Here is a 17,020-nt window from a genome sequence, read left to right on the forward strand (position 1 = left end):
CCGGTTTATAATTCCCCGGTTTCTCTCTCCCTCCTTTTTTAAAAAGCGGGGTTACATTAGCCACCCTCTAGTCCTCAGGAACTAGTCCAGAATCTAAAGAGTTTTGAAAAATTATCACTAATGCATCCACTATTTCTTGGGCTACTTCTTTAAGCACTCTGGGATGCAGACCATCTGGCCCTGGGGATTTATCTGCCTTTAATCCCTTCAATTTACCTAACACCACTTCCCTACTAACATGTATTTCCCTCAGTTCCTCCATCTCACTGGACCCTCTGTCCCCTACTATTTCTGAAGATTATTTATGTCCTCCTTAGTGAAAACAGAACCAAAGTAGTTGTTCAATTGGTCTGCCATGTCCTTGTTCCCCATGAACAATTCACCTGTTTCTGACTGTAAGGGACCTACATTTGTCTTAACCAATCTTTTTCTTTTCATATATCTATAAAAGCTTTTACAGTCAGTTTTTATGTTCCCTGCCAGCTTTCTCTCATAATCTTTTTTCCCTTTCCTTATTAAGCCCTTTGTCCTCCTCTGCTGGACTGAATTTCTCCCAATCCTCAGGTGAGCCGCTTTTTCTGGCTAATTTGTATGCTTCTTCTTTGGAATTGATACTATCCCTAATTTCCCTTGTCAGCCATGGGTTCACTACCTTCCCTGGTTTATTCTTTTGCCAAACTGGGAAAAGAGTAAACAGTTGACGTTTTGGGCTGAGACCCTTCCAAGTGAAATAGCTTGCCCAAATTCACTGACTTGGCTCACAACCAGGTCAACATTGAGTGAAGTACCAGGTCACCTCAACATCTAGAACATTAGAAGCTTCAGAAAAAGGAAGAATGAGAAATGAAACTAATGACCTGTTGAATTTAACTTGATGCATTTAAAGTACATCTGTGTCTTATTGTTTATTAATGTATCATCATAAATTGTATTTAATTCTCTTTTTCAATATATCTTGTAACATTTTTAAGTTCTTTTATACCATTTATTCAACTAAAAACTTAGAGATATGGGAAATAATTGTTTTAAAGTATAATTGTTAAAGTACGAGGCAGGGTTTCAATATGATCTATTTATATAGTAGTAAGTCACGATATCAACTAATAAATCAATGCCATTTCTTCTCCAGTTCCACCAGTCATTCACAGTAATCAGATGGGGAACCAGGAACTGACAACTATATTGGATAACTCTATTAATATTGAGTGTAAGGCTACTGGCTCCCCACCTCCACAGCTGAACTGGTTAAAGAACGGTCTTCCTCTTCCAATTTCATCTCAGATCCGGCTGCTCTCCGCTGGGAAAGTTCTGAGGTTAGTTTTCTGGAGGGCAATGACTTTTCATTGAATTTTTTTAATCTGAAGATTCAAAGCCCGTTTGGTGCAGGATACCCAAGGTTGTCAGAGGCCTAGGTTCTGCCACATCTGAACTTTTCAAGCCAGTCAGAAGGCTGAAGAGGTAATCCCGGGAAATCAGGACCAGAATTGATTTATTACCACTGACATATGTCGTGACCTTTGTTGTTTTGTGGCAGCAGTACAGTGCAAGACGTAAAATATTACCATAAATTACAATAAAAATAGAACAAATAAATAGTGCAAAAGGCCGATAGTGAGGTACAGTTCATGGGTTCACAGACCGTTCAGATATCTGATGACAGAGGCGATGAAGCTGTTCTTAAAACATTGAGTGTGGGACTTCAGGCTCCTGTACCTCCTCCCTAATGGTTGTAATGTGAAAAGACCATGTCCACTATGGTTAATGATGGATGAAAGGTCCCTGAATTGGAGACAGTTCATTGAGGCTCGATTTACTCTGAGGATTCTGAAGACTGAGAGGTTACAAAGGCACTTTAGGAATCAGTAAGTGAGCACTGAGGTTACCTTCTGGACTTCCTACACTGGTACTCTGCAATCCACTCAGGATGCCTTCTCAGGAATCAGAGCTATCATCGATGACATACCATGATGTGCTGCCGACAGTACTTCTGTACTGAAACCTGGCCAAGCAATGAATCACTGACATGGCTTAGTATGGAGAGGCTGGCTGTGAGGACTACAAACTGCAGTTGGGTGGGCCCAGGTGAGCAGTTCGCCTGCTCAGCAATGAGATGTGGGGCACGGGGCTACACTCCAAAGGATAGTTATTGCTGAGGACTGACAGCACCTACTCCATGTGTTGATGGTCTCCCCCCTCAGGCTGGGTGAGACTAGAACCAGTTGTCATAGGCTTTGAGTGAAGCTTAAACATTTAACTTTTAATTTGAGTCAGTAGTAAGAAAGGAAAATGCAATTTAAGCATTCATTGCAAGAGAACTAGAATAATAAAGCAAGGATGTAATGCTGAGGCTTATAAGGCATTGGTCAGACCACATTTGAAGTATTATAAGCCGTTCTGGGCACCATATTTAAGCTAGGATGTGTTGGCATTGGAGAGGTTCCAGAGGAGATACACAAGAAAGATCCCAAGAATGAAAATGTTAATGTATGAGTTGTGTTTGATGACTCTGGGTCTGTACTCAGTGAGTTTAGTAGGATGAGGGGGACCTCATTGAAACCTTCCAAATATAGAAAGGCCTAGATAGAGTTTCCAGAGGGAGGATGCTTCTAATAGTGGAAGAGTCTAGAACCAGAAGACCCCACCTCAGAATAGAAGGATGTCCTTTTAAAACAGAGACAAGGAGGAATATTTTTATCCAGGTAGGATGTTGGGGTGAACCTGTAGATTTCATTTCCACAGACGGCTGTGGAGACCAAGTCACGAGGTATGTTTAAGGTGGAATTTGATAGGCAAGAGAATGGGGTTGAGAGTAGGGTTGCCAACTTTCTCACTCCCAAATAAGGGACAAAAGGTGGCATGCCACGGCGGTGTGGGTATGGTGCAGGCCCAGGATGAAGTGACTGAGGAGGCTGGCAGCTAGCAGATTTGTAAACATGGTAATTTTTTTCAAAAGAGAGAGAGAGAGAAAAAAACAACAACCCTGAGTAGGTAAACAAATCCAGTATATGAACCATATATACATATCTTCAGTGTTATATACGAAATGTAACACCAAATTATAACAGAACATAATCTGACTACCAGTCAGACGTGAAATAACACCAAATAACCCTATCTGTACGTGCCTATAGAGTAGACGTATAATCACTGCAAAAGAGGAAAAGAGGAAGGGACTCTCTAAGTCTACTTTTTCCATGGATATTTCTTGCTGCTCTTGACTGATTCAAGCATTCCTTTGTCTTTTTGCACAGCCAGAGAGAAGTCCTTACATGACAAGTGACAGTTCACAGATATTTGAAGTTCATTTTTGATCAGCTCTGTGCTGCATCTGTTTCTTGAGTCTGACCAGTTCATGGTCATCAGAGAGAAGATCCTCTCTGCAAAGGCATTTGAGCCTGGCTCACTGAGGACAAATGAGACAATCCTGAACATGTTGATCAAGTTGGCTTTCCCTATGTTTTGGAAAACTGCCACCCATTTCTCACTGGTGGATTTTGTGGTATCCTGTCTGGCTTTCTGTATTTCCTCCCGGCTAGCGCAAAACTCTTCATAGAGTTGGTCCACATTGACTGTCTCTGTCATTTTGAGGGCAGCCACCACCTGCTCCAGGTCAGTGAAGGAGAGCTCCTCATAGAGGCCGATTGGTTTCAGTTTCATCGTTACATTTACTGGTGAAAAAACAAACCACTTATCAATGTATGTAATGACAGAGTCATAGAACTTCACAAAGTCCTGTTGCTGCTTGAACCTTTGTGCTGGCACTTGTTTGTCCATCAGCTGCTTGGTCTGGTATCCAGAAAAGCTGTCCTATTTCCGCTGAAGCATCTTCATTTTGAACTTTCGGACTTCCTAGTAAACATCTGTGATGCAGAGTTTTGTTTCCTCCAGCTTTTTTATGAGTTAGTCAAAAACACACCCCATGTCGTGGAAAAAGCACAGATAAATTTTTGTAGCTCCAGTCTTTCTTCATCCTCAAAAATCCTCTTCAGTACCACAGGACAGGTCTCAAGGGACCTGAAGTATGATGTAAGAGTTGGCCAGCTTTGCAGGAGACGTTCGACAGCTAGATGAAGAGAGAGCCATCGTGTGCAAACATGACGCAGAATTTCACACCACTCAATGTCAACAAAGGCAAAAAATGAATGCAGGTCCTCTCCTTGGGAAGCAGATATTGAGAAGTGGCTGTAGACCTTGAGAATAATTGTCTCAATATCCACTGACAGCTGACCACAGGCGCGTTTGCAGGCCTGATGAGCTATGTGAGCTGAGCAATTAGCTTTCAGAATGCGATTGTTGGCCCTGCTCAGTAACCAGTAAACTGAGTGTGGTTTTCCAAAGTTTACATTGGCTTTATCTGCTGCATAGGCTGTGATGTGTCTAATATCCAGTTCATACTTTTCCAGACAGCTCATCAGAGCTTGATGTATGCCATTTGCAGTTTCATAAAAGTTTCATACTGTCTTCATAAAAGTCAAGTAACTTACACTGCACTCCATCAGACAGAGAGAAATATCTCACGCACACTGGAAACATTTTTCTATCTCCCCTGTTTGAGGCATTGGTGCCAACTGAGAAATACGCGGGGTCCGTGGGCTCACCTTCTTCGGTCAGGGACAGATCATCCATAATATCCCGCACAGTCTTTGGTCCTAAAACATTCATTGTAATCATCTCGGCTTTCGCTCTTCCCAAGTGCATCTTCTTCACAACATTTGAGTTGTTAAACAAAGCACCGTTGAGCTTAGCAAGACAGTAGGTGCTGTTGTAGCTGAGTCCGTTTTTAACCGTATGATACACATATGAGGCTTCACTTGCCGCGATTTTGTCATTTTCCGCAGTAGATTTCACGAAGAATGCACCAATATTGTTTGCACCTTTAGCTAGTGTGGCCTTTTTGTGCAGTTGTGTGGAAGCATGCTGAGTTAGGTCATTCTCACTTCCATGGCCAATTGAGAATTCCCGACGGCATAAAGACTCGTCGACGTCGAGTCACCGCTGACGGGCTTAACCCACGTCGTTTTTCCTTCCCATTGCTTGTTACAGCTGCACAGTCTTTTCTTTTTTGGCGGTTTATCCATATTGGCTCATGCCAAACCAACCAAACAACACCGGACGTTACTGAAACTTTTTGTTTTGACAGGAATTGGCAAAATATAGCACACAACTGATGCGCATAAGGGGACCTGTGATTGGATGACAGGTGAATCACTTGTGCGTGGCGTCAACAGCACATACAACACGCACACACGCTGTTGTATCAGATCTAGGATCTGTCTGTAAGCGTGCCCTCTGGTGATTACAGAGTAGTAGCAGTCAAATACTGGACAAGGGCGGTCCCGTATGGGACAAACCAGTTTAGCCCAATATACAGGATGTCCCGGCTAATACGGGACAGTTGGCAACCCTAGTTGAGAGGGAAAATAAATCAGCTGTAATCAAAGAGCAGAGCAGACCTGATGGGCCAACTGGCTTAATTCTGCTCTTGTTTCTTACAGCTTTATGGTCAAAGCTGTGGTACTCTATGACTACCAGATCCTACGATCTCCCTCATCACCTACTGATTGTAATGCCTCCCTCTTTCTTTGTCCAGTTGCCCTAGTCTAGAGAGTACCCTGCGGCCAGCTGTTTGTTCCCCAGTACTGGCCTGTACTCATCTCACCGTGCCAATCGACTGCAGCCACTAGCCCCACATCCCATCACCGAACAACTACATCACTCACCACAGCTTAACTATGTCAACCCTGTGGTGTGACTCGTTACTGAGAGAGTGCAAGCAGAAGGTAGGCAGTTACTCCAGGAGTGCAGCACAACAGTAGGAAGGGCAAGGAGTCACACCAAGTACGTAGCCGAAGTTAATGCCAAGTTTCAGTGTTATGTACCTGTGCATGTATAACCTCAAGCACTGCAATAAATCAGCACTCCAGGAGGCAGCACCAGACAGGGTGTCAGTGTAATGGCAGGCCCAGACCGTTCCACTGAAGTGCCATTTTGCATTCAAATAAAAGTGGAAACAGCTGGATAGGTGTGGAGAGAAAGACAGCTCCTAGAGCATAAAGGAGGAGCGATACTGGTACAAAATGTCTGCCTAAACTGGAAATGATTCTCTCTATCTCCATTTGCCAAAAGATCTGAGTTTGCAATTCTGGTTTTATTTCAGGTTGAATATATAACCTAAGAATAATATTTGGGCTCAGAAGTCAAGTTTAATTGGAAGTCTTAGGTTAATCCATATCCTAAGGAACTCTTCACACTTGTTATTTCCTGATTTGAACTTGATAATTAGCTTAACTTAATTGACTTGAGCAACAATCAAGTATTCCCATTGGGGAGCTTGCATGAAAAGACGTGGGATAGACACCTGAGTCAGCAGCATCAATGGTAAAAATAGCCAAAAATGTAACCACAACAAATACCGTTGTCCCCAACCCCCAAATCCAGGTGAAGCTAGATAGTCAGAACTATTTATTATTATAAGGCAGGACACTGGGGCTGAGAGGAACATTGGATCAGCCATGATGAAATGGCAGAGCAGATTCGATGGGGCAAATGGCCTAATTCTGCTCCTTTACCTTATGGTTTTATGGTCTATCACTCTTTCACAGAATTGTGCGGGCCCAGGTGTCAGATGATGGGACGTACACTTGCGTGGCATCTAATCGAGCTGGTGTGGACAACAAGCATTACAACTTAATAGTGCATGGTGAGTTTACTAACAGGGATCATGCATTACTTTACAGCATTCTCTTAGTCTGTAGTTTCTAAGCATATGTTGTGGAAAAGAGTTTATTTACATTGCAAATTTGAATCGTTGAACAGTTTCATTGGCACAGGAGACTGCTGTAAGGGTGAACAGCAATGAGGCCACAGGCAGTGATCCTGCATTATTGACTATTTATCACGTGGCAGCTGCTTTTCCCATTGTGCAGAAAGGTCGCATCCTTTAACAGTCTTCTTCCCTTCCCTTGGGTTCCCCAGCACCCTGCCTTCTTGAAACTCTGGGCTCACCTGGACACCCAGGGACTGCTGCCTAGGATTTATTTTATTGAACAAGGGTAATATCGTGTGTCTCATGGGTTGAATTTATTATGTGTGTGTATTTGATTTAGTGGGTATGGCAGATCGATATGTGAACAGGGCAGCACAGTACGGACCCTTTGGCCCGTGATGTTGTGCCAGACATCAGTCTAACCATTCCCGCCGACACAGTCCGTAACTTTCCATTTGTCTTTCATCCATGTGCCTAACCAAGACTCTCAAATGTCCCTAATATATCAGCTTCTACTACCATTCCTGGCAGTGCCTTCAAGGCACCCACAACTCTTTGTGTAAAGAAAACCCTACCTCTATGATATCTCCCCAAAACTTTCTTCCACTCACCTTAAAAGTATGTCCTCTGGTATTAGCCATGGCCATCCTGAGGAAGAGGCACTGGCTGTCCACTCTATTTATGAGCATGCGTATAAAGAACATGTTTGCAATGTTGAATGAGACAAGCAGGGATAAACTCCCGCACAGACTACACATTCACCGTAACATACATCAAAGTTGCTGGTGAACGCAGCAGGCCAAGCAGCATGCTGCTTGGCCTGCTGCGTTCACCAGCAACTTTGATGTATGTTGCTTGAATTTCCAGCATCTGCAGAATTCCTGTTGTTTACACATTCACCGTAGTTATTGCATGAGCAGAGTCAAAACGATTCATTACTTTCCATTGTTTTCTTTGCCGAACGCAGTCCCTCCAAGGATGGATGGCGCTGGTAGCATCAAAGACCTCACGATAGTGAAGGGGAATCCAGCAGCCCTAACATGCATCACTGATGGAATACCAATGCCAACATTAGCCTGGCTGAAAGAAACACAACCTCTTAAGCTGAGTCCTCACATGACAGTTGGAAACCAGGGAATGTCACTGCAGATTTCTGCAGCGGAGGTGGAAGACAGTGGAACATACACCTGTGTGGCTGTCAGTGAAGCTGGGGAGGTCAGCAAACACTTCAGCTTGAAAGTGCTTGGTAAGTCAGACATAACACACCACCACGAATGAAGGAAAGCTCTGGCAAATAAGTCTGGGCACTGGCCATGGGCAATTGATGGAGGCAGCCATCTCCTAGGCAGAGAGACATCAGAAGTTTGTTCTACGGAAAAATCCCCATGGTCAGAGTTCACAGATATATCATTGATAGTTGCCATTGCATCATCTGCTGCTGCAGAAATGGCAAGTGGTAAATTTTGACACTAAAGCCAGTCACAGTGGTAAGACAATGCATGAAGATTAACTGGCCTACAGAGTGAAAAGTTAAAAACATATGACTAGTTTTATTATCGGTTTTGATTTTTTAACTTATTTGTTTAAGAAACTTAGTTTCCATGCATTGGATCACTTGCTTCACTCTTTTACAGAATTTCAAGAAAACTCGTTTAAGTTTTATTTTATGGCATATTGCAGATCCACCTCATATTAATGGCTCTGATTTTGCGGAGGAAACCTCTGTGGTGGTGAACAATCCCTTAGAACTTCAGTGTGTTGCCACGGGCATCCCAGCTCCCAAATTGACCTGGATTAAGGATGGACGACCACTGCCTCAGACAGACACCATTCACGTTCTCCGTGGTGGCGAAGTGTTGAGAATAGAGAACGCTCAGGTGTGGTGCAAGCTCCTATGCAAATTGGCTCTTTCTCTGTAATAGTTGCAAACAGTGTGGAGACATGTGATGATTGCATATTTCATTGCAGGCTTTGCTTTAACACTAGAGCTTGCAGAAGGAATGCATTAATAGACCTGCTTTAAATAATCTTTATCACTGTAATTAAATAAGTTATCGTCAAATGTTTTAGTGTTCACAGAGAGATACTAATACTATTTGCGCCATTGAGGAAATAAAACTTACAAATCCCGATAGTTTTTAAAATCCGGCATATTAGATACTTCTGGAAATATTTCTGAAGGTCCAAAAAGGAGGTGCAATTATACACTGGTTTTCTCAGACACGATGTGTATTTTGGAAAGTCTTCCCAAACAATGAGCTGCTCCATCAGCAGGAGGAGTATTCCCGCTTCTCAAACCACAGCCTACTGTCACATTGCCCTAGATGTCAGGCACAGTCCTCCTTCCACCCATCTACTGTCAAATGGACCCCTTATCTCTTCCAGCGCACAGCACCGCTCCCCTAACCCCTGCCACACGATGTTAGGAAGCAGACTGTCTTCAGTAGCAGGAGTGGGTTTCACTTGGGGGAAGTGCCTAGTTAGGCGCAATATTTCAAGGTAGGGCTTTCCCCTGCTGGTGATCCCCATCTGAGAAGCACTGGGTGTGCCTGAGAAAAGGAAAATTTAATAGAACCCTTGAGGGCAAGACTGGAGAAAATTTGACGGAGGGCTAGAGACCAACAAAGGGAGGGGTCTGAGACCAAGTGATCACTGGTATCTCTCTCCTCCTCCACTTTGTCTCTCCCGTCCTCTCTCCACTCCTCTCCCCCTCTCTCCCTCCTTTCTCTCTCTCCCTCCTTTCTCTCTCTCCCTCCTTTCTCTCTCTCCCTCCTTTCTCTCTCTCCCTCCTTTCTCTCTCTCCCTCTTTTCTCTCTTTCCCTCTCTCTCTCTCTCTTCTACATCTCTCCACACCCCCTCTCTCTCGATCCAAACATTAAATATTCCTTTACCCACTCTATTTCTCCATTTCACCCCACCCCTCATCAATTATTCTCTCTGATCTGAGCCAGACCTGCCCATGAAGATCCTTCCTCTTGTAATTCCCGTGCCTATATTCACTCCCACTGTTTCATTAGTAAGGAGCCTGGTGGGATAAAAAGCCATGTCCTGCTCCTACTCTCTGCTGTCTATGATTCTAAGGATAGGCCATGCCTTGTAGTGTGTAGTTCTCAGCCACATGGATATTGAACAGTTTATGGCAGGATGCAGGATTTTTAAAGAATTGTTTTCTAAAACTGAAGTCCTCAAAAATGTAATGGTTTATACATTGGGTTTTATAACCTATGTGGTAGAATTGCTAATGTACCTCTGTGTCAATTTTTATTCAGGCACACAGAGGTTTCCTCATTATGTCTACAAGGTTCTCCAATAAAACTGGAAAGTAATGAAGTTTTATAAATCTGATAGTGACTGTTTCACAGAAGTGATGTGAGAATAAAGCTTATCACATCAATACTTTAGTCCGGCATTTCACTCCCCGTTATTGTTGCTATGATACAATAAACATAGAGCATTACAGCATAGTACAGGCCCTTGAGCCCACAATGTTGTGTCGACCTTTTAACCTACTCGAAGATCTATCTCACTCTTCCCTCCTACATAGCTCACCATTTTTCTATCATCCATGTGCCAATGTAAAGGCCCTAACAATATTAAATAAATGTAGATTATTTTAAGGCTTTTGTGTTTTTTTTCCCCTATGGCAGGTGCAAGATACAGGCAGATACACTTGCCTGGCATCCAGTATAGCAGGAGATGATGACAGAGAATATTTGGTGAGGGTGCATGGTAAGTTAACAGAATACATGGACATGCCGTAGAGATGGGCTGTTGACATTAGAATCTCTGATTAACTCATACAGCTTATTGTCTGTCCTTGTGGCATAAACTTTTGACTGAATTTCACTGTACATCTGACCAGATCAATTTCCATCATGACAATGCAACTCAGAGACATTGACCCTTCATGGGTTTACCAAACACAGGAAACCTCATGCCAAATGGATATAACTGTGTCATTTTGATTAGCCATACATGATATTGGACTTAATTCACCACACCGGCAGAAAGAATTTAAGTAAAGAATGCGCGGTCGCTTGAACATTTAAGTCAGGATTTTCAACTTTGGCTTCCAGGTGTGGCAAGAAAGTTGGGACAGGGAGGGGAAAGGGAGGCATTTATATCAAATACAAAAGAGTGTTGCAGGTACTAGGGTACGTAGTGGATACAGAAGAGAGGAAACTGTGTGGACTAGGTTAAGGCTGGGGCACTGTACATTAAACAAAACATTGAAGATGATAGGGAAACACCAGACAGGATTGTGTGAGGAATGTCAGGAAGAGGAGTCAGTAGAACATGTAGTTCTGAGTTGCAGGAAGTATGGGATACAGACAGAGATGATGAGAATTAATCTAAGGGATTTGGGGGTGCAGGAATTCACATTAAAAGGGTTGCTGGGCATAGGTGAGAGAGCACAGGTCAGGGTATTTTTAGCTTTCTTAAGGGGTACAGGGATTTTTATAGAATATGATGGATAAGCGGGAATAGGGTACTAGGGTGGCCAAAGATGGGAGGATAACATGTAGGTTAGAGTGTGTGTGTGTGTGTGTGTGTGTGTGTGTGTGATTGGGTGAAGGGATTTAGAATGTAAGTCTATTGCACACTCCGGAGCAGAAGGTAGCGGTAAGGCACCATTAAGCTGGGTGCCAACCGCCATAAAACAAGACGGAGAAGAAGAAGCAGAACTTTGGCTTCCAGAGGCTGGAGTAGATTGAGTCAGATTGCTGACATGGAAGTTCACTGTTTGCTAGTACAGGTGGACTTGTCCCTCATCTGATTCATGCTTTTGAATCCTGCTAGATGTTGATCAGTGACTTTCACCAGCATTGAAATGTAAAGAAGTATCAAATATATGGCTATACAATGTGATTCAGTGCTGGAGTTATACAGCATAGAGACAGGCCCTTTGCCAACCAAGCTGCCTACCTGAGCTACTCCTATCTGTCCATACTTGACCTAAATCTCTCTAAAACTTTTCTACCCATGCACCTGTCTAAATATCTGTTAAAATTTGTAATTCTACCCTTGTTTACTGCCTCCTTTGAGGATTTGTATAATCTTTTTAAGTTCGTTCTAGTTCTTATTTAGAACACTACAGCACAGAAACAGGCCCTCTGGCTGACCTAGTCCTGATTCTACATCTGATAAATGCATTGTAGACCAGCAGATGTGTGCTAGATGTATTTTGCATAGTTTGAGATTCTTGATATGACTACTTGTTACAATGCCCTCAAATGAGGAAAAAGAATTTCCAGCCAAAAATAACATTTGTCATTTGCTAATTTGAATATTGATACCCTTCTGTACATCTTTTGTGACACTGATTTTTTTTTTACAATATTCTAAAGGAAAACTGTACAGATAAATTGAATTTGTTGGCAGATTCTGGGGAACTCTACGATTTGAGAACACTGCTATTGAGAGTTGTTCCAACATTTGAATAAATTGAAGATCTTACAGGAGGTATATACCATCCTGTGTTTGGCCATGCTCTGAGCTGAACTTCTCTTCCTTCAGTGTCACCTGCAAGCTTAGGTTTCTGTGGAATACAAGCTGGGAAAGTCAATTGTGAAATCATTATTCTGATAGCATCCTACTTTATGTAATACCCCTAATATTTTACAAAAACTGAAGCAAATTGTATTTCTATGAGTACATGGGAATCTACTTAGACATTGTTGTTTGGTTTTATTTTTGTTGCTGTTGTACTTCTGATGCAGTTCCACCAAATATTGCTGGTCAAAGTGGACCACAGGACTTGGCTGTGTTCAAGAATGGGCAGATAACCCTGGAGTGTAAATCTGATGCTGTACCACCTCCAACACTGTCTTGGCTAAAGGATGGCAAATCATTAAAGGTAGGAGCCAAATTCTGCAGCTGGATTTTGGGAGTCTTGAGAATAGACGAAATATAAACAGCAGTAGGCTATTGGGCTCTCCTGGCTCTCCTCACTATGTTCAAGACTGAGATTGAAATAGTTTTATATACTCAAAGAATCAAGAGATCTAAGATCTTCAGTCTTGACCATCCTGAGTGGTCAAGCACTATCATCTCATATGTTAAGAATTCTATAGTTTCACTGTTTTCTGCATGGAGAAATCTCCACCCTGAATGGCTGGTCACTTATTCTGAGACTTGAATTCCTGGTTCTGTATAGGAGACCCAGTCAGGTTAACCCTACCATGCTTCAGAATGATTTTGTCTGTTTCAATGACACCACCTTCTATTCTTCTAAACTCATGAAAATATAAGCCCAGTTGGTTCATTCCTACCCTGCGGTTCAGTTCTCCATTCCAACAATTAATCTAAAGAACCTTCAGGCAAATTTTGTTGTTGTTGAAATTAATATTTGCTATATTCCACAACGCCAGAACACACCCTAACATCCCTTCCTCTTGGCCACCCTGAACAGAAATAAATTTGTTCCAGGACACACCAGATTTTAAGGAGGATCTAACAAGTAGGGCAGCAAAAATGCCCCCTTTTCAATTATCTGTCATATCCCCATGTGCATTTACATCTACGCTCTCATCCCTAATGCTACCTACAAGACTCTAAGCAGAGATTGTTCCAGAAGTTTTACCAACAATCTTTAAAATGCAGCTTTATCATTTGTATGTCTGTTGCCTCCTTCCCTGCTGGCCGATTGCAGATTAATCATGTTCTTATCTTCGCCTCTTCACTGCTAAAACTCAGCAGTGGCTGTCAGTGGTTACTCTCTGGTCAGGGGCACCAACAAGTTAACTATTTTCAAGCTCACAGGCAACAATTCATAGTCCATGCTGTGATCAAAATGTGACTGAATCTGGCAACTGGTCTCTCAGACCCTTTCATTGATGTATAGGAGGGTTGGGGTGATCTCTGTTTGAATGGCTGCAAGCACCTCACCCCTGACTGTCCACTCAATGGCTGGCCCAATCACTCACACAAAGCTCATTTGTGTTCACTCACCATTCAGGCTGAGGTGTCTGCCTTCAGGCACTGTGTGTAATTTCTTCTCTTTCTCAGGTCTGCCACACCGTCGAAGTTGTGGAACCTGAAGTCTCTGCTGTAACTCGGATTCCATCCCATCAATTTTCCCCAATATCTTTCTAATCTGATCTCTACAACTAATCATCTAGCCAGCCTTCATTACAGAGTTCAGTTTTTGTTACACTGTAACTGCGCTGCTCACAGCTTGCTGTCACACTCTCTGTGTCCTCTACATCTGTGTTTGTTGTGGGTCTGCTTCTGTCAGCTGTGGTCAGATCTGACACAGCTGGCTGGTGTTAGTCACTTGGGTTCCCTGCAATGACACTGTTAATGGGAACACTTATTTTTTTGCTCTGTTTGAGAGGCGACAAGAAGATGAGTCATATGATTTAACCTGAGTCCAGTGTTTCCCCGGGCTAGCTTGTCAGGTCTGCACACAAACGTGGTGTCATTTGTCAGAAGTACCACTTGTGGTCCTATCCATCTGGGAGAAAACCCTGCCTTTTCAGGCAGCTCTCTCACCATGACTTGGCCACCTGGCTGTGGGAGGACTATCCTCCCCCCCACCCCCCCAGCTTGCCCTGATCAGCAATATGTTATTGCTGTTTTCTCTGTCCCTCAATGCATTAAACTGATTACTATGGTCCTTCACATCTCCATATGGTCTTACTAATGTGGCTCCAGTAATTTCTTCCTCTTCAATTTCTGTCATTCATGTTCTTCTGTTGCTATCTTTGTCCATTGATCTGCACATTCACTCCCTTTCTGTATCTTACTCTCCCCTTTCTGGTGTGTCTTTACTTCAATTGCTGCTACCTCTGCAGGCAGCTGCACAACTTCCAACAGCTCTTCACTGTGTTTGGCCCCAACTCTTGGGAGCTCCTGACATGATTCACAATCATTGTTCCACCTCCTACCCCTGCTTGGGGCTGCTGTCTCTCTGTGAGTTGTGTTGACTGGTCTGTGGATCATAGACGTTCGCTGTTCCTGTCTTTTCCACTGTATTTCTCCCTTTCCCAAATCTAAGATAGCATCGATACTGATGACCCTGTGTCCACTACATATCACATTGCCACCCCCCCCCAATAAACCTCTTGTGTACATCGATGGATGACCACCACTGGCAATCAAAGCTGCCACTAGCCGTTTATCTGACCTGGATGCTGACTTCACCAGCTCTATAATCTAGTCAGCAGTCAAATCGAAAAGAGGCCACTGCTGTTGGTTCTGCCTGCATTAGTGAGTGATTTTCACACCTTCTGCCCTTTCCAGGCCACTGCTTCCAGTTGTGACCTGAGAGACCACAGCTATAACAAATTATCTTCTTTACCTTTCCACGTCTATTCCTGCAGTTCCTTGCTAGGTGCCCAATTGCTAGCACACCAAGCAAGTCCCCTGACATCACAGCAGCTGCATCCATCGGACCCGCCTTATCACTTCTCTTCTCCCTCTGATGTATCTTCCCAGCCTGTAAGACCATAAGGTATAGGGGAAGAATTAGGCCATTTGGCCCATCGAGTCTGCTCTGCCGTTTCATCCTGGCTGATCCAGTTTTCCTCTCAGCACCAATCTCCTGCCTTCTCCCTGTATCCCTTCACACCCTGACCGACAAAGGATCTATCAACCTCCATCTTAAATATACATAACGACTTGGCCTCCACAGCTACCTGTGGCAAAGAATTCCACAGATTCAGCACGCTCTGGCTAAACAAATTCCTCCTCATCTCCGTTCTAAAAGGACACCCCTCTGTTCCGAAGCTGTGTCCTCTGATCTTAGGTTCTCCCACCATAGGAAAAATCCTCTCCACCTCCACTCTATCAAGGCCTTTACCATTTGAAAGGTTTCAATGAGGTTACCCCTCGTTCTTCTGAATGCTAGTGAATGCAGGCCCAGAGACATCAAACACTCTTCATATGACAAGCCATTCAATTCTTTTGCTGGGTAGGTCGATCCCACCACTGTCGCCAAATGTAAAACTTCCTGGTGGGCTGAGCTCAGGCCTTCCTTCAACATTTTCAGGAAAACTTGTTCAACCCTCCCTGGATTATCCAACCATGAATAGTCCTCATACACTTGACACTTACATTCTGCAAAATCTATGGCAGGCTTATCAGTTCTCTGATCCACTGACATTATTGTTCCCCAGTTACTCTTACCTCCTCCCAGTCCCTACCTCACATTCCCCTAAAACAAGTGATATCTCTCTTCATTGCTGGAGTTCCCAGCAGTTGCCCATGTACCATCCTACACTCCCTGGCCCATACTGTACCACATATTCCTTGGGCATTTCACTTTTACCAACACATGTAAACCTTTGGGGTGCATCTGATGAATTTCAATCATTTCCTCGAGCTTGCACCAGAACTCTTGTTTTCCCGCAGATGACTTTAAGTGAGGGCAGCTCTAAAAAGGTTTGCTTCTCCCTGGGGGATATAGGGCTTATCAGGGTCAAGACTGCTGAGATCACTGACCACACAATGGGTCATGAATTGGGTATAACCTCTCCCTCAAATATCTTTACACTAATTCCCACACTACAAAAAATATAAATGATGGATAATAATTAAACAGTACATACTTAAAACCGCAGAATATCTACTCTGCAATCTGCCACCTGCCACTTGTGTGTATCTGAGCACATAATGCCTGTTGTATTCCTTTGCATTTAAAACTCTTACACCAAGGTTACAGACTTATTGTGAAAAAACACACAAACACACTCACAAACGAGTCTGCTACTATAGTTCCCCAAACCCCACTGGTGTCCCATATATTATATCTACCAGTTCAGCTCTCTGCCGTATCCATGATACTTTGTGATCTCATAGCCATTGACCTGAACAGATCTAATCATGGTTGCTAATCTTAAAAATACTCACCCATGTAGACTGCTGAGATTGCTGGCCACACAATGCAGAACAAGCATATCCCAGATGAGCCCCCAAATGCTGTGACTGTCAATGAAAGCCACCAGAGAGACATGCAGCTTGTAAGATAAAAGTCTTTCTTCAGCACACACAAGCTGACAGCATTTGGAGTGACTCTGGAGAGAGGATCCCTGACCCAATATTAATCACAATTTTGTATGCTAAGGATCAAAGGTAACAGCAGGATAATTTATCTAGTTACAATGCATTCATAATGCTTTCTTTGAATTACATAAAATTTTCAAACACCTAGCTCTTCACACCAACACTCCAGATACCCAAAGTCAATGTTAATCACTGCTGACTCTGAGCTGCATTCATACATATGCAGACATCTCAGGTCAATGAGCTACT

General features: G+C 43.2%; 1 protein-coding gene across 4 annotated transcripts in view; it reads left to right on the forward strand.

Annotated features, from left to right (window-relative positions):
• hmcn1 (hemicentin 1) overlaps positions 1-17,020 on the forward strand; it is a 551,025-nt gene that overhangs the window by 428,717 nt on the left and 105,288 nt on the right. For all 4 annotated transcript variants that reach the window (XM_063064023.1, XM_063064025.1, XM_063064024.1 and 1 more), the window contains exons 66-71: positions 1,130-1,313; positions 6,603-6,700; positions 7,734-8,012; positions 8,447-8,643; positions 10,414-10,495; positions 12,487-12,623. In XM_063064023.1, the coding sequence (XP_062920093.1) occupies positions 1,130-1,313; positions 6,603-6,700; positions 7,734-8,012; positions 8,447-8,643; positions 10,414-10,495; positions 12,487-12,623 (977 nt within the window). The remainder of the gene's footprint in view (positions 1-1,129; positions 1,314-6,602; positions 6,701-7,733; positions 8,013-8,446; positions 8,644-10,413; positions 10,496-12,486; positions 12,624-17,020) is intronic.

This window comes from Mobula hypostoma, chromosome 12 (assembly GCF_963921235.1).
Source record: "Mobula hypostoma chromosome 12, sMobHyp1.1, whole genome shotgun sequence".
In the NCBI taxonomy this organism is placed as follows: domain Eukaryota; kingdom Metazoa; phylum Chordata; class Chondrichthyes; order Myliobatiformes; family Myliobatidae; genus Mobula; species Mobula hypostoma.